The 22,240-nt window shown below is 35.2% G+C and overlaps 1 protein-coding gene across 19 annotated transcripts in view; it reads right to left on the bottom strand.

The window, feature by feature from the left end:
* ncam1b (neural cell adhesion molecule 1b) overlaps positions 1-22,240 on the bottom strand; it is a 102,607-nt gene that overhangs the window by 45,846 nt on the left and 34,521 nt on the right. For 10 of the 19 annotated variants that reach the window (XM_059514595.1, XM_059514600.1, XM_059514602.1 and 7 more), the window contains exons 2-8: positions 11,128-11,202; positions 9,090-9,299; positions 8,295-8,438; positions 7,898-8,035; positions 6,277-6,394; positions 5,260-5,420; positions 4,200-4,342 (exon numbers count right to left, since the gene is read on the bottom strand). In XM_059514595.1, the coding sequence (XP_059370578.1) occupies positions 4,200-4,342; positions 5,260-5,420; positions 6,277-6,394; positions 7,898-8,035; positions 8,295-8,438; positions 9,090-9,299; positions 11,128-11,202 (989 nt within the window). Of the gene's footprint in view, positions 1-4,015; positions 4,040-4,199; positions 4,343-5,259; positions 5,421-6,276; positions 6,395-7,897; positions 8,036-8,294; positions 8,439-9,089; positions 9,300-11,127; positions 11,203-22,240 lie in introns of all 19 variants that reach the window. The other 9 variants (XM_059514591.1, XM_059514593.1, XM_059514598.1 and 6 more) reach the window with 1 other exon arrangement.

The raw sequence follows: 22,240 nt of genomic DNA, 5'->3' as shown, positions 1-22,240 counted from the left end.
TCTGCGAGAGAGAACATTCATTTTCGTACGACAGGAAACTAGAGACACTGAAGGATTTCCTTGCACATATGAATGCATGTGTAATACATGACACACAGCTGTGTAAAAGAGGGCACGAGGAAGGTAGAAACATGCATCACGCAGAGTAAGAAGATCTAAAGCTCTAGTAAATAAACCCTTCCCACATCCTCAAGCAAAAGAAAATGTAGCCATGCCCTGAGTTATTAAAAAGGCATTCCTCATCTGAAGCACCCAGTAAAATATTCTTGTGGAGAAAATAAAAAAGAATAGAGGTTGTGCAATCAAGAAATCCAACTCCAAGCATGTGATGTTCTGTATAGCAGTGTTGGAATAGCAAAGTGACACATTCAAAAATAATTAGCAGCGTTAAGGCAATTTGCTTTTTACAAGTGACTATTAGAAACACTAACTGTTGTTTGGCTTTACCAAACTGCATACAGTCAGCATGAAATTGCTTTTGCATTGAACTTCAGTAATGTGACATTTCAGTAAAGGCATTTCAGTGAAAACAATGTAAGGTAAAAAAAAAAGGCTAACAGTGACTTGCAACTGTGAGATAAAAACTAGCAACTGTGAGAGGAAAATGTCATAACTATTAGATAAAAAGGCACATTTTCCTATTTTATTTTTTATTTTGCAGCAGAAACAAAGAACCGAATTTCAAGAAGTAAAATCAGCATTGTGAGAAAAAGGTCATAATTCTGAGTTTATATCTCACAATTGATCCTTCGCAAACAGCTTGATTGACAGGTGATTGACCAATCATAATGCCAAATCCGCCATCTTGTCCAACAGATAGGGCCAGTAACTAACAATAAAATTACATTTTCTACCAATGACCGTATTTTCCGGACTATAAGTTGCACTTTTTTTCATAGTTTGGCTGGTCCTGCGACTTATAGTCAGGTGCGACTTATTTATCAAAATTAATTTGACACGAACCGAGAGAAATGAACTAACAGAAAACATTACCGTCTACAGCCGCGAGAGGGCGCTCTATGCTGCCAGAGATGCTGCTCAGTGATGCTGTAGTCTACACTAAGCAGCATAGAGCGCCCTCTCACGGCTGGAGACGGTAATGTTTTCTCTTGGTTCTTGGGTCTAAATAAATGTGACTTATAGTCCGGTGCGACTTATATATGTTTTTTTTCCTTGTCATGACGTAATTTTGGACTGATGGGACTTATACTCCGGTGCGATTTATAGTCCGAAAAATACGGTAGATTGTGTTTTATTACCATCTATACCTAAACAATATTGCAAAAATAGTAATTATTATTGTACAGACAGGAGAGCAGATTTCGGTGGACTTAAAGTTATTAAAACGCATCCTGATGTTCATTCATGTTCATTTCGTCCTTTACATAAATATGAAAAGACGATTGATCCACGTGCTGCTTTAACTGAGGCAATACAGTGATCCGTCATTAAACAGCCACAAATCAAACAGTCAATTCAGATTTTTTTCCCTCAGTATTCTGAGTTAATATCTCCCAATTCCTACTTTTCCCCTCACTTTTCTGGTTTTATATCTCGTAATTTCTGCTTTTTTCCTCAGTTTTCTGGTTTTATATCTCGCAATTGCTACTTTTTCCCCTCAGTTGTCTGGTTTTATATCTCCCAATTCCGACTTTTTCCCCCTCAGTATTCGGAGTTTATATCTCATAATTTTGACTTTTTCCCTCAGTTTTGAGTTATCTCGCAGTCCTGACTTTTCCCCTCAAGTTTATATTTCGCAACTCTGACGTTTCCCCTCAGTTTTCTGAGCTTTTCTGATCTTAATTACAACATTAATTTTTCATAATTTATAAAAAGAAAAAAAAAGTTTAATTTTATATTCTGTAATGGACATTCATACATTTCTGCGAAATACTGGTTATATTATGCAACACAAAAACGAATTAAATATTATTTATTTCAACATGTAGTACATCACTGTTTGAATATAAACACACTCGAACCATGATAGCTTCGATTTGATTATACTCATATTTTCCAGATAATAATAATAATAATAATTTACTTTAGATTGACATTTTTTTCCCCTCTGGAATAGCACGTTCTAATGTATCATGCACATTAAAACCATTAACTTGTTTTAAAAAAATAAGCATTTCATGTTAGCTGAAAGAATCAAGAGAGACAGAAATTTTGAAAATAATATTTGTTGTGGTATATATAGTAGTTTATCACTGTGTGCTTGTACAAACCTGATAACTTTTTGTTTATTGATTTATATTTTTCTGATTGACAAAATAACTATGAACTAACAATTTCATGCAAAGTAGATTTTGAATAATTTTCCCCTCTAGAATAACAGGCACTGATAAATCATGCCCAGGAATGTGTATTACGTAAACTTTTATTTGATTTAATTTAGCCAGAAAGACAAATCAACAGAGACAGCTGGTCATATCTGATGATGACAAATAAAATGTTAAACAGCCAAAGTAACCTGCTAATTATTTTTGTAACCATGAAGAAATACATGGTGATCAACACAGACCAGTGAAGAGATGTTGGCAATCATCACAACCCAACACCCACATGAGATGAGCAAGACTGGACAAGACGACACAAAGGAAATGACAAAGCGTTCCAACAAAGAGCTTATATAAAACATGCTCCTCCAGGAACCCTGTGATGACAGTGACTCGACACAAGCGGAATTGAGCTTATTTTTGAGGCATCAAACTAGAAATCCTTTTTTTTATATATACCTCAGGGATAGATGACAAAAGCACAAAAGCTCTGTTTTAAAACCTTGTGGGCTGCTTAATCATTTGAAACAAATAAACAGGGTTATTATCCTTAATTTGAAAAAAAAAATGTGTTCATTGATATTGGTTGGTTGGTTTGTGTTGTACGCCATGCCAACAAGTTGAAAACGTAAGAGCAATTTAAAAACCTATTTTAGGTTCTAAAAGTTTGCTTAAAAAATCTATAATAAATGTATTTAATAATAATAATAATAATAATAATAATATATGTTTAAGAGATACTGGAATCTTTCATGAAGAGAATATCAGTGGATCTTCATTTAATATTAAAACCTTGTGTGTAAGTGTGTTAAATGAAATAAAGATCAAATAAGATCAAATAAAAATATTAGAGAAAAGGTTTTTTTTTTAAAGTTGAAATGTTGAATAATAAATCAAATCTAGAAACAAAAGTAAATAAAAAATAAATATATATATACACAAACTTGAAAGAAAGAAAGAAACATTTTTAAAAAATCTAAAAATAAAAGCTTCAAATTGAAAATATTAACGAAAGTATAGGTCATAGTATGTACACAATGGTACATGAATACCTACATAACTTTGCTCAAAAGTAACTATTTCAATTTATTTATATATATATATATATATATATATATATATATATATATATATATATATATATATATATATATATATATATATATATATATATATATATATATATATATATATATATATATATATATATATATATATGTATATATCACATTCTCTTTAATCCACCACCTTAGTTTTATTTTCCACTGAGCTCATTGCAGTACATTCTGGTTTTTCCTTCACTGCAAAGAGTAAATGTGGTTCTGCCTTAGAATCAGGTTAAAAAAGGTATGTAATTTGGCAGCATAATTCATTTAGCCAGCGTTTGGAGCAGCCTTAGTGCCTATGGTGCCTCACAAAGCAACCTCTCTAGGCAGCTCACTAGGTTGTGGAACAGAGCAAATGTAAAGCAATTTTTAGAGTTCATCCATCATCACTTTTCCTGTCAGGAACTGTTGCAAAAGTATTGCAATTTCACCGCCATGCAAGTCTTTTTCACATATCAACAACTGCAGATAGAATCAAGAACTTCAGGAAATCGAAACACTGGATGGTCGATTAGCAAACATCTCGAGTATGCAGACAACATCAGAGCCAATTTTTTCAGGAATAAACGGGAATATAGAAACAGATCTAAGTGGCCCATTACTATACCTGACCTTCTGATCTCATACCTGATAAATCCTCTTTTGGTGCTCCTGCAGACAAAAAGAATTGTATGCATGAAACAGCCAGAGGCAGGTGCACCACGACTCCATCATTGAACTAGCTGTTGCCTGTCTGCAATACCATGATCAACATGCTACTCTTCTAGCTCCTGCTCCCACTTCTCTCCTGTGCCTGTGCGTTTGGTGTTACCTGCTCTCCCTCGTTGAAGACTCTGGTGCCAAAGCTCCATGTGATGGTGGGTGTGGGGTCTCCAGTGGCCTCGCACGTTAACGTGACATGTTCGTCCATTTCTGTGGTAGTCTGGCTTTCTTGATATGTGATTTTGGGTTGCACTGAGAGAACAGATACTATAAAGTTAGATCACTCCAAAATGACATTCTGTCACTGTTTACTCAATCTGAAACTCAAAAGTAAATGTTTTTCAGGATGATAAGTTAAATATGCCCTGTAAAGACAAGTTTTGATGCCTTTTACAAATGATTTTGCCAATTTTTGGACCTACGGAAGTGTGAATGAGATTTAAGGAAAGCTTATTTTAGTATATTTTAGCGCTATCAAACGAATAATCGCGACCAATCGCATCCAAAATAAAAGTTTTTGTTTAAATAATATATGTGTGTACATGTATATTTATTATGTTTATATAAATACAGACACATACAGTGTAAATTTTGAAAATATTTACAAGTATTTAAATGTATACATTTATATTCTTATATTTAAAATTATATATAAATATATTTAATACAAACAATTTTTAAATATATATATACATACATGTGTTTGTATTTATATAAACATAATACATGTACACAGTACACAAACTTATATTAGGTAAACAGAAACTTTTTTGAATGCGATTAATCATTTGACAGCACTAGTCTATTTCGATTATATACTTGAAATATGGTCATATCAATTACTTTTATGGTGCTTTCTCGTCATTTTCAGAGCTTGCCGGCATCCATCGGCATTCAATTTCAATATCGATAATTTTTTTTTTTAAATGTACAGTTTTTAGGATTTTATATCAATTCCAAGATTTTTCCCAAGTGAAACCCATTTCACAGAGCAAAGAAAGGGCATTAAACAATATATTCATGCAACTACACTTTGTTCTCTGCAGAATACATTGAATATATATATATATAATTTTTTTTCTTCATTGCTGAATTCTGTATATCAACTTCAACAGAGTGCTGTCAAATCTCTAGACTACTGTGATACTTCATCTCTCATGAATTCTTACCAAAGACTTTGAGGCTAAGTTCTTGTTCGCTCTGCCCAGCTTTGTTCTTGGCAATGCATGTGTAATCTCCCTCGTCCAGCTTTGTCACATCTAGTATTGTCATCTCCGAGCCGTCTTCATTGAAGCTGTATTTATCGCCGCTCTCCAGTGGAACGTTGTTCCTGAGAGGAAAGAAAGTGCTAACATATTGAAACAATACAGCAATGGGGAAGAATAATCTGAACATTTTCTCTCCGAAGAGCTTGTTCTGTTAGACATGGAAAATTCTGTGAAAAAAAATAGTAGGCGTGATTAACTTATCATGAAAAGTGATGATTATAGCAGGGGTTCTTTCAAATTTTTTGATGCTGCAGACTTCTAAATATGTAACACCCATTCAAATTTATTTATATATATATATATATATATATATAGGCCAAATTTCTAAAGACGAAAAAATTATATATATATACACAATATTCACCAACTGAGATTACTGAAAAAAAAAAAAAAAACACTGTTAGCCAACCACTTCTTCTATTTGCCCCTCTATTAGTGGTCTTTGTGCAGACACTCTTGAATTCATTGGATTCTTGACCACAGTGGTGATCTCTTCATTTAAGGTCAAACAGGTAATAAATATACCATAACCTTTGTCAGAGGAGAGGACCTCAGTTATTTTGAGACAAATAAACTCCTCCTTCACCCATCCCCCCTCCACGACCGAAGAAAAGATCCTTGAGGAGTGCTGTATCATCCCGAGGGATTCATGTCTAACACGCTCTCCTCCACCAGCAGAGAGAGTACTCGCCCCCGCTGAGAACAGAGTGATGGCTGAGGAGAGACTCACACTTTAAAAGTACTAATGGTGTGTTTTTCTATGCCATGTCATCAAAAGTTCTTCATTTATTCAGAGGCCTTTTCATCTTTCTTTGAATTCCTAATTTAAGATACACAAGAGGATGTGCAGCAAAACCAGTGTTTCAGAAGGGTGTTTTTCTCCTGTCTTTTTTTTTTGTGGGGGGAAAAAGGGCTTACCGTGCCCAGGTCACCATCGGCTCTGGAAATCCGTCAGCATCACAGGCCAGCAGGGTTGAGAAGCCCATGTCAGCGGTGGCGTTCGTTTCCGCTTGACGGATTCGTATAGTGGGCAGGACTGAGCAGAAAAGAAAATTGCAGGTTTGATAAGTGGAGCCGAATAAAACTTCTATATCTTAACCCTCTTAGCAACCACTCTTATACCACTGTTTATTCTATTTAAAATAGAACACTTAAATATAATTAATATATTTTTTAAACAGCTTTTGCCTAAAGGCAACATTGTACCATTATGAAAAAAATTATGTTTTTCTACAAAATAACCTGCTTTTGTGTATATATATATATATATATATATGCATATATATGTATGTGTGTATATATACGATGTGTGTATTGCACACAAGCATAGCCAAATTAATTTTAATAAAAAAATGAGCTAACATTTAATCAGAAATCAAGTTGTATATACACTTGCTGCCTTCAGGGAACAATGATTGCAGAAAAAGGAATTAGCACTTTACAGAAATTGAAAATACCAGGATGTGAACCTCCTGGAATACTAATACAAATATATACATAATAAGGGGGAAAAGAAAGTAAAAGTAAGTAATGTACAACTACCAAATACTTTTGACTCCATTGTAGTTGTGTTGCCTCAAGCCTCAATGTGCACACTTTTGATAACGTGTATAATATAAAAGTTATTCAAAATACATCTACATACTCTCATAAATGTGGCTTCTGATGAAAAAGACAGTAACACTGTTCAAAGGCATTCACAAAGAGAATATGGCACTGCAGCAAATCTGATACATGCTGAAAATGAAATCAAATTGGCTGCCAATAAATTATATAACCAATTTGTGTGTAAATATTTGCTCCACCTCTCTTGAGAAGAAGGACCTCACAAATTAAGTGCTGTATTTTGTTGCACCATGGTCGCTCAAGCAGACTAAACAACAACAAAGATAACCCGCTAAGGAGTCAAATTATACTCAAACAAGAAAACAAATAAACAGAAAGGCAGACATAAGAGGTAAAATTACATTACCGGGTTTACCGCAGGAAGGAAAACGACATAGCAAATAAGAAAGATATCAAAAGGAGATGAGAGAAAAAATGTCTGTGAAGCATCTTGACAACAGCTACTTCAAAAAACGTCTGATCCTCAACACAAAACACTGAGATTTATACTCGACCCCAACACCAACACACAGCTGCTGATCAAATACACAGCTCAATATTGTGATATCTTGTTCTAGCTAAATCCGGAGAACTTTTTTTTTAACCAGTTAGCGCTATGCTAAGCTAGTAGGCTAAGCTGCTAGCTTGCAAACTTAAAGACAAATACATGTTTTTTTATATTTTGACTGATTAAGCATTGTTAATCCAATTTAATGTGATTAATGTGCTATTTAAAAAGACATTTACTAATGTTCATGAGAATACAAAGCTAATGAACGAAAACAATATAGCATTTGTTTAATATGTCATTTGAGACCAGTTGTCTCAGCCAATGTAATGGCTCTGGAGTCAAAGTGGGATCGGATTCTGCTGGGATCTTTTGAAATGCCCAAATCCAGAGCACTACAGGTACGGTAAGGCGAGTAAGACTCACCATTAACAACCACTTTAATGCTGCGGAAGTCAACCTCTCCGCGGGCTTTAATGCGGCCCTCACAAGTATAGACACCCTCGTCGGTCTTCCTGATCCCTCGGATTTGGAGATGGTTGTTATTCAAAATCCTGAAACGGACTGAGGAACAGAACAAAGATGAACAGATGAGTGCAAAATTGCGTATTAAAACGCATGCAGATGTATCCATTTTAACAGTTTTTTTCATCTGTTATCACAGGAATTAAAAGTGCCACATTTCTGAGAAAGCATGATTAGGCTTTACCAATGATCTCATCAATTTATTAATGAACACAAAGTGCGGGTTAAGCAAAGTAAATCACACTTCTTATGTAACACATCATTTTTTTACATGTAAAGTGTCAAACTTTTGACTTACCATCTTTTTCAAATTGAATCTTTGCACCTTTGTATTTCCAGAGGACGGTGGGGGGAGGTGAACTTATGACGTCACACAATATAATAGCATTGTCCCCTTCAGTGAACTCTTGAGGTGATGGGACATTTGTGAAGGTAATTTTTTCTGGGGGAAAAAGCAGCAGTCCAGCAATGACTTCAATTTATCATGCAATGCTTCATTTTGTATTGTTGTAGTCTACAGCAAGGAAAACAGTCATTATCTAAAATAAAGTCTCCTCAGAAGCACCTATTGGATATATAATTAGGATTTTTTTTATAATCTGAAATAGGTTGTGACTTGTATTTAAATGTGATTTCAAATATATAGTGCATTTAATGTCAATCACGCAAAACACATTTGCTTACAGTATTTGACTTTAGTTTCATTTACATTATTTATTTGTCATTTTTTTGTTGTTTATATTACATTTACACAACTGATGCAATTTTTCTTTTTTTTTCCTTTCACAACAATGTAATTTGACCCAATGCAACTTATCGTCAAGTGCAATTTATATTCTGGAAAACACAAATGAGCAGAAGCATAAGTGGAGATTTAAACTGTTGATGGTGCTAGAGAGATTGAGATGGAGACCTCACATTTGGTACAAGGAATGTTTAGACCCTTTCCAACTAGTGTGCCAAACTTCAGAAGTTTTCGCCAAACAATACATAGAAAAAAACTTTTATTTAAATTTGACATCACAAATTTAATATTGCAGTTCTACTATATATATTCTGCCAGCACAGATGAATCAAACAAGTCATATCTTACGGTATATCTTCAGATTGACGGTGGCTTCAGCCTCCCGATCACCACTGCTGGCAACACATTTGTATGTGCCGGCATGGTCAACCTTTGCGTTATAGATGGTTAGAGTGGCAGACGTCTCGTCGTTGCGAATCACGCTGATATCCAGTCTGCCAGGCTCTATTTTCTCACCGGTTGGAGCGAACCAGTCGATTTCCTTGGCCCCACCGATAACTAAAACCAAACCAAATGACCATATCAGCTGATCTTATTTTTTTATTCATTAAATTTGTCATCAAATAAATCATTCCGTTAAAATTAAGCTTGTGTAAACATCCACAAAGCAGAGATGAATCAATCAAAAGCGAATCAGGTCTGACGTGATTGAATTGTAAGCTTAAATTAGTTGGGATTAGGTGTCGCTGACACAACAGCTGTCAAAAGGCACAACCTAAAACTTCAACCGATTCTCAGGTTACCAGTCTATTTCCCAAATCAGTGGACCATAGGACACAGCACTGGTGAAGACTCGAGTGTTCAGACCAATTATCAGAGCCGCTGTTCCACGCCTTTGGGTCTTCAAATGAAGTCCAGGAGAGTGGAACCAAGAAAAACGTTTTTCAAAGAGAGATATAGGCACACAAAAGGTTTAACGTATTCCTCTTGTAAGCCTTATTCACATGGGACTCATTTACAGAGTTCTCGTTGATATTTGCTGACATAGAACACCATCAGTGACATTAAAGTTGAATTCACACTAGTGTACCATTTCAGCAAATTAATCATCTAGAAGATTACTGCTTTTTTAAGTTCCAAAACATGGAAAACCTGACCTTTTAGGACCAGGAATCAGGTCACTAAAACTGTTTACCAGATTTTTAGAAGGTAACATTGAAAAGATTCATAAAGAAGGGGACACACATTTTTAAATACAGACAATAATCGACAATGTGACAAACGTGGTCACTGAGTGAAAGGGTTTTTCTTCCAAATATGATGATCACCTTTTCTAAAATATAAAAGACAAATACATATTGCAATAAAGTTCCTATTTCTACTATATGAGAAAAGTAGTAAATGTGAGGTAAAAACAATATATTTGCAAAATTAAATAATTGGTTTTTTATTGTCATAGCCAAAACGAATAAAAACTTGAAACTATTTATTTAGTACTAAGTTGGTTTTTCCAACCCACTATCAGTTAGATGCATAAATTTTCTAAAGAACATTATTTCGAATTCAATTCTCACAATAAACGTTTTTCCAAAGCATTTTTACAAAGAAAATTGGCTTAAAAACCCCCAGTGAACAAAATAAAGGCAGCTGAGGCCAAGATGCATACTTTCAAAACAGTTTGTATTTGTGCTCTCTCTCTCTCTCTCTCTCTCTCTCAAACAAGAGTTTTACTGTTTTTTGACCAAATTCTTATTAAAAACTATTGCTGTAAATATTTAAACAGAACAAAATAATCACAGTAAATCTCATGATCAGAATAAAACGAATAATGTCAAATTGATAAAACTAAACTTTTCTCTGCTATTCTTCACAAACCTCGAGCAACCCCTTACCCAGTTTGAGAACTGTGACCCCTGCTCTAAACTAGATTTCCTTTCCTGAAGGAAACAATTGCTCAAAGCAGAAAATTAGCAGTGTTAATGTTTGTGGTTAAATGACAGCAGGAGAAAAAGATTGACCGTAATATGCAATACAGACGGATAAACAGACCCATTTGTCAATTTGGTAGGCAAAGAACCCAATGACATCAATGTCAAATTGATTTTAAATGCCAGATATATTATCAACACAAAACCATATCGGAACCAGATGTAACCTGGTCAGCTGTCACTCTGTTTCCATTTCTATGGCATCACACCAAGAAGCCTCGCCCACACTGGGAACTAGCTAGAAAGAAATCCCACTCCTTGCTTACAAAAACCAAGAATAAATGGCATAAACAAGCTTGAAATTCTCTACAAAATAAATCCCTGCAGTAAGCTGCGGTTACCTGCAGAAAAGCACTGTAATGAGGACCAGAAGGTATCTGGTCAATACGAAAACTTACCTTCACACAAAAAGAATCGAGACTCTCCAACACTGATCTCGCCCTGCGCAGGTGTAATATCGACCTGCAGAGAAACTGTAGAGAGAGAAAAGTATTAAGATTAAAGAACACATCAAACATACCTGCTATAATAGAGCTAAAGTTAGTCCAAAAATCATACAGTTCGAAAAGTTCCTCAGTTGGGAGTTGTTTCTCCACATGCATAATTCAGCAGCCTCTGAGAGCACTTTCCATTAATTCCACACAAGCGGCACATCTCTCCTCTTTTACAGCTGCACAAGTAACTATGGAAACCCCTCTGACACAAGCTCTTCAGATAAACAACGTCGCGTCATTTTGATCCGACTAAACGAGAGGCGACAACAGAGAGTGAACTTAACAAGCTCATTGTCAACACGGCCATTTCACCCCCTTAGAGTTTCGCAGATTCATTTATTGCCACCGCATCTGACGGCGACATCAGCCATTCAGCACTATGTCACAAATGCAACCCATTATGCTGAGATTAATTTCTGAGAAACTCTCCTCTTAACTCATTCTAAGATAAGCCAGAAAGGCTGTTTGGTTTTAAAAACAATCCTTCTATCTAAAGTATTTTGCTCTCGGAAACTCTAGGAATGGAAATAGTAAAACAGATCAATATGTTTCTATTGAGGAAACAACTCAGATCTTGGGCGTTAACTTGAGTGTGGCTCATTTCTCATTCATATGTTGGAGCACAGGGGATGTTGGGAAAATGAGTAAAGACAAAGAGAGCAGACTGAAGACAAAATTGATCCTCTCACAGATGGTGGCCTTTAGTCTTCTAGGTAATTTAATAAATGGACAAAGCCGGATGAGGGTAAACCTCAATTAAATCAGCATATTCAATCAATACTACCAGATGTTTGTTGTTCTTAGTTGAAGGGCCATTTATTTCACGTGTCTTCACACATTTATAATCTTTTTGTATAGCTAAAAGAATAACTTTAAATCAGTCAACTTTGGGAGTGACATAAAAAGGCTAGACCTGCTGAGGCCAGGACTTTAAATGAATTAGCCCCATATTAGCAAGGCATGCTGGGAGATGCATGGTGACACTGGAGCCATGTGTGCAATGGCCACAGACCTCTAATCTCTGAATTCCCTGCTTGAATTTGCTTTTAAGAATTACAAGAACAATGCTGCCTACAGTAAATGCTTTTGTTCAAGCTAAAGACAGATTTGGCTTCTACACTATGACCAGGAGTATTTTACTGAAAGAAAATATGAGGTGGAATCAAGTTATGCTTGAAACAGTTCTTCTGGGAACATGCTTCATAATTGAACTCTGAAAACCTTTAGAACTGAAAACTTCATCCCCAGTGGAAAAATATATTTTATTATAATAAAGCTGCAAAAACAGATTGTACAGAACATCTGCAACTATTTAAGTCAGATGAATACATTAACAAATGACAAATGCCCATATTTACATGTCAACTCAAGTCTGATCAGAAATGTGGCCAGTTGGAGTGAGATCATGAGGATAAAAGAAGCTGTTCTTGGCTGTGTAGCACCTACAACTCTGTATATCTTTATGAAGGATCCCAAATAGAAACTGGCAGATCCTGATAATCAGAATATATCACAACTGCTATTAGCAGCTGCCCATGCGAGCACAAAGATTTAAATTTCGTTTCACATATAAAGGAGGAGTTTACATAGAAGGCTTAAATGAAATTCAGCAAAAAAAATAAAATAAAACAGAGACACAGAAGTGAATTTTTCATTCTATGACAGTTTTCAAGCTCAACTGCTCTTTAAGAACCGCTTGAAAGTCTGCGTCTGTGGAACGGAGTAGTACATAATTGGTATGAAAGCAATTCATTCTACTTTGTGGAAGTGAACAGCTATTGATGGCATATAATGTGCCTGTTATAGTATTATAATGCATTCCTCATTGCTGCTGACCTCTGCGGAAATTGGATTACAGATCAATTGAACCAAGTTTGAAAACAGCCTCAGTCAAAGCTAAAGAAATTTCACAGCACACCTCCACCTCATTTCTCAAGTCTGATTTGTGTTTAAAGTAAAAGTGCACTCAAAATTAAAAAGCTGTCTTCATATACTCACCCTCGTGTCATTAAATACAACTTTTTTTTCTTCTGTAGAACACAAATGTGAATAATTTCTTTTTCCAGTGTAATGAAAGTACATAAAGAACCCAACAAATTGGTCTCTACAACTTGTGCATCAAATTCCAAGTCTTCTTTATGTGAGAAATAGATTTAAATTTATCCTTGCTCAAATCTTTTTACCAAATTGTCTAATCCATGAATCGATCTTGAGTTCAACTCACTGACTGAATCGGGTTAACAGCTTACTGGAAATTGAGATATTATCAATTATATAAATATCAACTGACATTTTAATCTTTTCATCACACCAATCTATGGAACGATTTCAGTGAGCAAGTTTATGATAGTTTTATGACTTTTATGGTGCTAAGGTTGAAATCAGTGCCCATTCATTGGAAAAAGCTACCAGTGCACTTTAGAAAAATATCTTCTGAATTGCACAGAAGAAAGAAACTTAGAGGTTTGGAATGACATGAGTGTGAGTAAGTGACAGATATCTTTATCTGAGAAATCAATGGAAGTGTGGATGGTGTTTCATGCACTATTTTTCTCTGAGTCGTGAGTAAGTGCTATTGCGATGATTGAGCTGTGTGTGTGTATGTGTGTGATTGTGACTGAAGCTGGATGTGCTTTTTTCTCACAGACCCACCCAATCAGACACACATCATCTCACCTCATCTGTTTATCACATCCAAAATGACGCAAATGAAGCACATTTGAACATTGTTGACAGGATTATTATTTTATACACCATCAATTGAATTTTTTTTAATGAATCATCTTACATTTTAGCATTTGTTTTCCTATTTCATTTGAAATCCTCTTAAATATATGCCAAAAACAATTGGCCCTGCAGAACGGTCACACTGAATCTTTAAAGTAAGAGATAAAGAGATCTGCAGGCATTTCTAAATCAGCATCTCTGCTGGAGACTGGGAATACCTGAATTTGTGATATTTTCTACAACACAGCTGAACTGCATGTGCAACAGGGATGGAAATTAACTTTTTTGTCCACCGGCCACTGTGGCTGGTGGATTTCAAAATCTACCAGCCACTCAATGTTTTTACCAGCCACTTTCTTGTTTTTAACCGACAATGTGTAACTGCATGTGAAAATTAATACTACAAGATCTACAATACTTAAGCAGTTTATTTAATCTCAAGTCTCAATGAAATACTGACATTTTCTCTTTCAGTGATGCTCAAAAATGCTGCCTATCTAGGCAGCTTATAGGTTTTGAAACAGCCGACTCTTGCTGAAGCAGCTCATTCTCTCAACTCCGTAGCCCAACCGGATGATACACTGCACTGTTTTTGTACAAATTAATAATGTTGTATTTAATTCCAAAGGAAAGGATTCACCAGTATTTGTATGTGTAAGTGTATATTTTTTGGGTGTATTTTTTTTTTTTTTTTTTTTTTTTTGTGGTTGAGGGAACACGTGGGGAAAAGTCCCCTGTTCAACACTTTATCACTGAAAGAAATCTCGGCTCGCAAACTTTTACCCCATCAACAAACGAACGCACAGCGTTTTTAATACATAGTTTTTACACGTCTCGTCACGCCAGAGATGGCAAACATGTGTAGTGATACAATGTTGTTTCTACATAACAACCCTCTACGGACACCTTGGGAATTGAATCGCCATTGGCTAGTAATTAATAATAATAATAATAACATTTTTAATTTAATTTTAATTTAATTTTAATTATTTTAGTTTACTCGCCAGTCAGTCAAGCTTTATAATGATCAAGTATCATTTAAGAATAGAACTTTAGTAATTAGAAGTAAACTTGATAACCATGTTTGAATGCTTATTAGTCGTTGTAATTGAACATTGAACAAAAAAAAACCTTTTTATTGGGAAAAAACCCTTACAAAACTCCTGATAAGATAATAATAATACGATTCCTACTAATAAAAACTATAAAACACACTAAGGATTACTAAGGATTAATGAGCTGCTGGATTCATGAATATTAATTAGGTTCTGTGTGTTCGCTCGAACTGATTTGCTGAAATCAAAACAGGGACGATAATAGGTGAGCGCCAGCCAATGAGATTGCCGTTCGCGCCTTAACTCCACCCACTACCGGAAAACCCAGCTGTTCTTAAAAGCTGAAGTCATCCATAGGAATGCCATTATTTTGAAAGGAAAATACAACAAATAATATTGTTTAAATGTAGCACGTCAATCCCCTCTCTCTCTCTTTCTCTCTGTGAGTGTTAGAGAAACCGACGGTGATTTGTGCTCCTTAACACGAGAGTTTACGGTACATTATACAGGTGCGTTGCGGATCCATTGAGGAAAAAAAAGCACTTTGGCTAATATTAGACATCATTTAGTAGCCAGAGGGAAGATTTAGTAGCATATGAGAGTGATTTACTCGCAATGTAGAGGGTTGACTTACTAGCCACAGAGCTAACTTCTGAAAAAGTACTTGAAGACTGGAAATAAAATGCATCCCCCGGACAGCAGTTATTAGACACGCGACTGATGATACTGTTTGTTAGTTTGCTTATTATGCCGTTAAAAACAATAAGATAAACACAAACTCTCCATATAATCTAAAATGTTGCAGAATGCTGGAGGAGAATGAACTTAACAGGGTTTGACAGAGACGTGACAGTATGCGGAAACTTGTGCTCGATAACAAATTCAACTCTTCACGCGATCTTGTATATCATGAGCGTGTGCTATAAAACGTACTGTAAATAACCAACAAATATATCACTCCGCCGGCGGAACTAACTTCAGCTGCAAACACTGTACTGGGAACAACGCCGCCGTTTCAATCCCGGTTTACACTGCGTTTCTCCACGGAGCTGCTTCGGATGATATTACACTTTTATTGCGTGTTGTACACACACCAGGGATGAAAATTAACTTTTTGTCCACCGGCCGGGTGAAACAGTATGCTATTTTTATTTACCCGCCACGGCGGCCGGTAGGTGAAGCGAGTTTACCCGCCACAACACAAAAACACCCGCATTTGGCTGGTGGCGGGTGCTAATTTCCATCCCTGATGTGCAACCAGCTGGGTCAACACTAGATGTCGATTTCAAATGAACTGCCAGTCTGACGGTGGTATCATGGGTAGGTTATCATCCCTCAAGGGAGAGTTTCTTCATGAAAAACACCATGAGAAAAGTCTGGGTCAGGGGTACCACATATGAAACTAACTGTGTACTACCACTGTGTGGGAAAACAGAAGAACATGAGATTAAATTAAATTCTGGAGTGCTGTGACTGTTCAGAGATGATAAATCCATGCTGAAAGAACTTGTCATTACAATTACTTGGATACCTTAGTCAATATAAAACATAGGACTCTTTAGTGTTCCAAAGGCTAATTTCTTAGCTAGTATTTAGTTTATTAAGCATTCAGCAAGCATTCAAACATTCACTTTTATTCAGCAAGGATGCATTCAACTAATCAAAAGTAGGCTAAATAATATTTTGAACTTTTTATTCATCAAGAAATCCTGACAAAAAGTACATGTATCCACAAAAACATTAAAAAGCAATTTTCAACACTGACAATTAGAAATGTTTCTTGAGCACCAAATCAGCATATTAAAATGATTTTTAAAAGGATCACTTGACACAAAATGAACAAACTAAAACTTAAGTGTTGTCGTCACAGAAATCACTTTATTTTAATATATTTTAAAATGTGATTTATGAATTTGTTTTGAATTGAATCACCTTGGTGAGTGAAAAAAATACCAACACCAACCATTTGAACTATAAACATTACTGAACTTTCTACGGAGCCCTGCACATGACATGCAGGGATTAAGTAAATTGTGCACTAATTTGTTCCCTCAATTTACTTAAAAAAGTGCACGATTTACTAATATGTCACCTCAGTTTACTAACACACGTTTTGTATTATTATTAAATAATAATTAGGTATATAAAAATGCGGACAGGAAGTAGAACAATGTACTGCAGATGCCCCTCATTAAGATTTTTGAGAATGTCTCTATAATTCATTCCCAAATAAATAACAAAAACAAACAAACAAACAAAAAAACTATTAACGTGTCTCTGTCCATAACATAACATAATAGCAGCAATAGGTTTATAAGAATTGCAGTAGAACAAATTATTATTTTGTGTGCATGATTCACTTAAAATGAGGAAATGAATCTTTCAGTATATACTTTCAGAACATATACTTTAATTTTAAGTGTATACTATATACTTCTCACAACACATTATATACTTTCTTAAAAAATAACAAATCTGTTTTTAATAAAATAAGAATTTAAACAAATCTGCCCAAAGTTAAAGTTTGGATAAAACAACATTTAAAAATCCTTATTTTGTGCGATCGTACAAAATTTAAACTTCTGCTCCACATTAAACTAAATATCTTCTAATTTAGCTCAGACTGCATAACGTTATGCAACTGTCTCACTTTCTTGCCTTTGGAAACACGGCTGATTAGGACATAATCAGTGACTTCACTTGAGGGACGATGGGGTTTATTTTTAGTCAAGACAAAGTGGGGGAAGATTTACAATCTTTGCTTCAGACATTAATTGAAAATGACATGTTAAAAAAAAACTCTTCTTTTTGTAGCCTGATTAATTGTCCAATTCTGAAGCTTCAGCACTGCGTGAGAGAAAGACATCTCCGAGCTCTGATTTCTGGCGAACACAAATTTACATTGTTCAAATCCTAATTCGTTAATCATTTTAACAAGTTGCCTGAGATCTGAGTTCTGATTTAACCATAGTGTCTCCATGCTTCGGTGATAAATGCACACCAAAAAAAACTATAGCAGGCAGAGAGAGCTCTAAAATGCATTCAGAAACATTTTAATCGGAGACTGCACAAAAAGGCCATGATAAAAGTGATAATGGGGAGAGAGAGGACTCAATTATGAGGCTTTTTATTTGGTGCAGCGAATTCATCTGCTTTTATTTGCACTTCCACACTCAGTTTCAGCCTTTTGTGCCCAGGTAAACAAGGATAATTCAAACTGAGCCAATAAGATGTAACATTTGCTCTGAACAAGATGCTCCTCGGGTCTCAGTAGGTGTTGTACCTTTTTCCACGAGTGTGATTCTTAAAAAACAGCTCACAACATTCTCTATGTGATGTGGCGCTGTTGCTTGGCAACATGACATCCCGTGTGTGTGCAGAGTATGTTAATGAGCTGAATGCAAGGGGGTCCAGCGATCCACTGGAGCAGAGCCGCAGGCTATGTAGCATATGTAATGTGAGCAAGTGACTATGACATTTCCGCGCACATCGCTGCGTCGAATTCTGCATAGTGTTGAATTATTTTCAAAGCTGTAGGGGCATTGTTTTACATAGAGGCATTTTAAGACGCAGCCAGATTCTGAGCCCCATGGGTACCACGCTGTTGTTTACACCCCGCTGTTCCTTTCACCTGGGTTGACTCATTTCTACAAAAGCCAAAAACAACTTAAAAGTCATCTGAAAAGGTTAAAGGTTAAAGGTTATTTGTTCTCAATGAACTCGACTCTGTGAAAGAAACAGGTCTGTTGGAGAAAGAAACCAATCAGTTTGGTTCAACAGACCATTGGTCAGTTGTTTAATCCAGGGGTTTTCAGACTTTCTAGCGCAGAGGAGCTCTAAATATGATGAGCCTCCTGTGAGGGACTGCCTTTTGAAAACAGAAATAAAGCTATTTCATAGTGCTGGAGAAAAATAGCATGTAAAAATAATTGCTTCCGTTTTATCTTGTCAATTTAATAAAACAAATACCACTACATGAACTTTAAAGTTCTTTAAAAGAAAGAAACTTTTATTATTTATAAAAATAACAATCATTAAAAAAAAACATTTGGAAAATACTTTCCTGTTTATGCAGACTTTTTAAACCTACTGTTATTAATAGAATAAAATAGCAACAATTAATAAAGACAAGACAATAAATGCAGCAGAAATTCTGAACAATAAAAAGGTGAATAACCATGTTTAAAACAACTATTACTTTTAACTTTAAACAGATTTCATTCATATATTAAGTGCATATTAACTATATGGATGCAACTAAAGATAACTTGGTTGCACTTTAGTTTAGGGACCAATTCTCAGTATTAACTACAACTTTTGCCTCAAATGTTATGGGTTGGATTAAGGAATCTAAAATATGGTCATGCAGAAAAAGGCATTAATATGTGCTTTATACATATTAATAAACAGCTAATATACTAGTAATGTGGATGCTAATAAGCATCTACAGTATTTAATAGTGAGAATTGGTCCCTATACTAAAGTGTTACTGATAACTTTTCTATTGATTAATCTATTGTTTTTTTTATTTTATAATTTATCCCTCAATTACTCAATGTTATGATTATTTTTCTTCATAAATTTAATCAATTGTTTTCTGATATATTAATACTTTAGTTAACTTACTAAAACGCAATAACCATAGTTTCTGCCATTAATCTTTCAACATTTTATTCAAACATGTTCTCATAAAATACTTACTTTATAAATAAATAATTTCCAACATAATAAAACAAGTGCCAAGAATTAAAAAGCCATTTATCAGTAATAAAAATGTTGAACATAGATTCAGCCCAACAATGACTAGTGTCGATTGTAATCAAGAATGTGTTATTTCAGGTTAATATAAATTTTTAAAAAATGAATAAAAAAAGAATGAATAAAAATGTAATAACTTCATCTTCATTTATCGTTATGGCTGACCTCACCAAGGCCCCTTACGTTTAATCAACGGATGTTGGCGAAGTTTCCTTTTCATGATCCAATAAATTCCTTAAGGATACAATAAATCCCTGCACATTTTCTCATTCTAAATCATGATTCACTCCAAAAATGTAATATTAAGTCAAATGGCTTACTAATGCCATTTAATGTTAACTTCATATGAGATTTGCTGAAAATCCTTCTGCAAACAAATCATAGCATTGAGAACAAACTCCTCACATTACCTCACATAAAACTGGGCGGTCTGTCAATTTGCGACTCTTGCTGGGTAAAACATCAAGCAGCACAGAGTTTTCCTTACACTGTGTGGATGAGGCTCGCCACATAATTAAGCTGATTTCAGTCACATCATCACTTGGTTTGAAGCATTGACGCGACAAGCTAATTCTGTACAACAAGCTCTACAATTTTTACCGCTATAATGGTTTCAATTGTCAACCTGCTGTTGCTGCTATTTTTGCCGGAGCTACTGTACATGTAAGACACCTGTCACGCCGCACAGACTCATGGGCCAGCTTAAGCAGATTACCGCTGTGTATTTACAGTCGGCAATGCACCCAGAGAGATGCCACTGTGTGGAGAATATGATGAGCTACTTATCCGCAGCCCTGGGGCGGGAGTAACCCTTTCACAAACGAGGAAGCCATAACCAATCTGCTGAGCTACAGGTATTTCAAGCTTGAGTCTTTTTTAATGAGTTCAAATAATACACAAACTTCACACACTGGCTGTGCAAAAACAGCATGCGATAAATCCAGTGAGTGACGTTATGTAATATGGTCAGTTGCTCGCATATGGGGGACAATCTGGGGCGAACAAACAGGCTGCGAGTGGTTGCTAAGTCAGGCTTGCATTTGCTTGCTGATCATGCCACAACCACAGTGATCGTCCCTGCTACCCGTTGCTATGGAAACCAACCCCCCTCCCCAACCTACCCCTATCTCTCCCTGCTCGTAAAATCCATGTGAATAGGATGCAACAGACCACCACTGGAAAAGCTCACCATGAGCTGAGGAGAATAACATACATTTAGCCAAAGACTACTCTCCCTTTTAGACAATATTTTGGCTATTCTCATCAGATTTTATTATGAACAAAAAATTAATAAAATATAATAATACAATAAAATAATGTATGAAATAAAACAATAACAGTAATTTTTATTTTATGAAATAATAATGTCTTGTTGAAATCTAGTGAGAGTATTATTTTTTTTTTACATATTGCTAAATTTAGCTCTACCCACATCTTGGCATTATATAATAAAAGTGAATCTGAAGTACAGACTGTTCAGCACTTAGTACAAACTTCAGCACTATTACAAAGCAGACAAAAATGTTGCCCACTTCAAATAACCACTGCCTACTCTAGACTGTCTTTTTATAATCTGAAACATCATATTTTGTTTCAATTAATACATTTTTATGTCATTTTTATACGAGATGGGCGATAAGTAATATCATAACATGTTTTTGTTTTGTTTTTCATGAAGGGAGATAATCCATGATCTTACCACAATTCTTTCTGTGTTGTTTTTCTGCAAATTAATAAAAACTAGCAGGCCTTACAACTAATATAAGTAAACATTTCTCCTGCTTATTGATGACAAGCAAACAGTCAGAACAAACAATTGGTAAGCAATATAACAAATAAATACAACAGATACAAATAAAGTAAACAAATTTAGTGCTTTACATTTTTCAGGCAAGTCTAACAGTAGCATCCAGGTAAGAAATAGTTACAGAAATTGAATAAAGTACTCAAATATAAAATACAACAATTTATGAATGAAATATACACTGATTTTTATTAAAGCTACAAAAAATATTAGGTCAAGAGCAGTGAGTTTTATTTTGTCGTTTAAACACACAACAGTGGGTTTATTAGGCTGCTGTCACTTTAAGACTTAATGCAAGGATCCAATATACCAGGGCTGCTCCGATCAGGATTTTTGAGGCTGATCACCGATCCCCGATCACAGAAAGCAGTATCTGCCAATACCGATCATCGATAAAGGCTTATTTTTAGCATTTATAAATATATACTCCAAGTGTCTCTTGTGAGAGGGGAAGCAGCACGGACTGTGCTTTCACAGAAGAGTCCGCTACTGATCCTTAGCTATTTACCACAAAGGCACAAACACAACATTTATCCATTATTTTGATTTCAAATACAAACATTGTCACTGAAAATGCCTTTTCAGCATTGCCTTTTATTTTGCATTTACTTCTAGATTTATATATTAATTTGCTCAAGCAAGTGGCAAAACATTTAAACTAGTTCTATTTATT

This window comes from Carassius carassius, chromosome 28 (assembly GCF_963082965.1).
Source record: "Carassius carassius chromosome 28, fCarCar2.1, whole genome shotgun sequence".
Classification (NCBI taxonomy): Eukaryota; Metazoa; Chordata; class Actinopteri; order Cypriniformes; family Cyprinidae; genus Carassius; species Carassius carassius.
The sequence above is the reverse complement of the archived record's forward strand: the minus strand, read 5'-3'. Positions and strand labels throughout refer to the sequence as shown.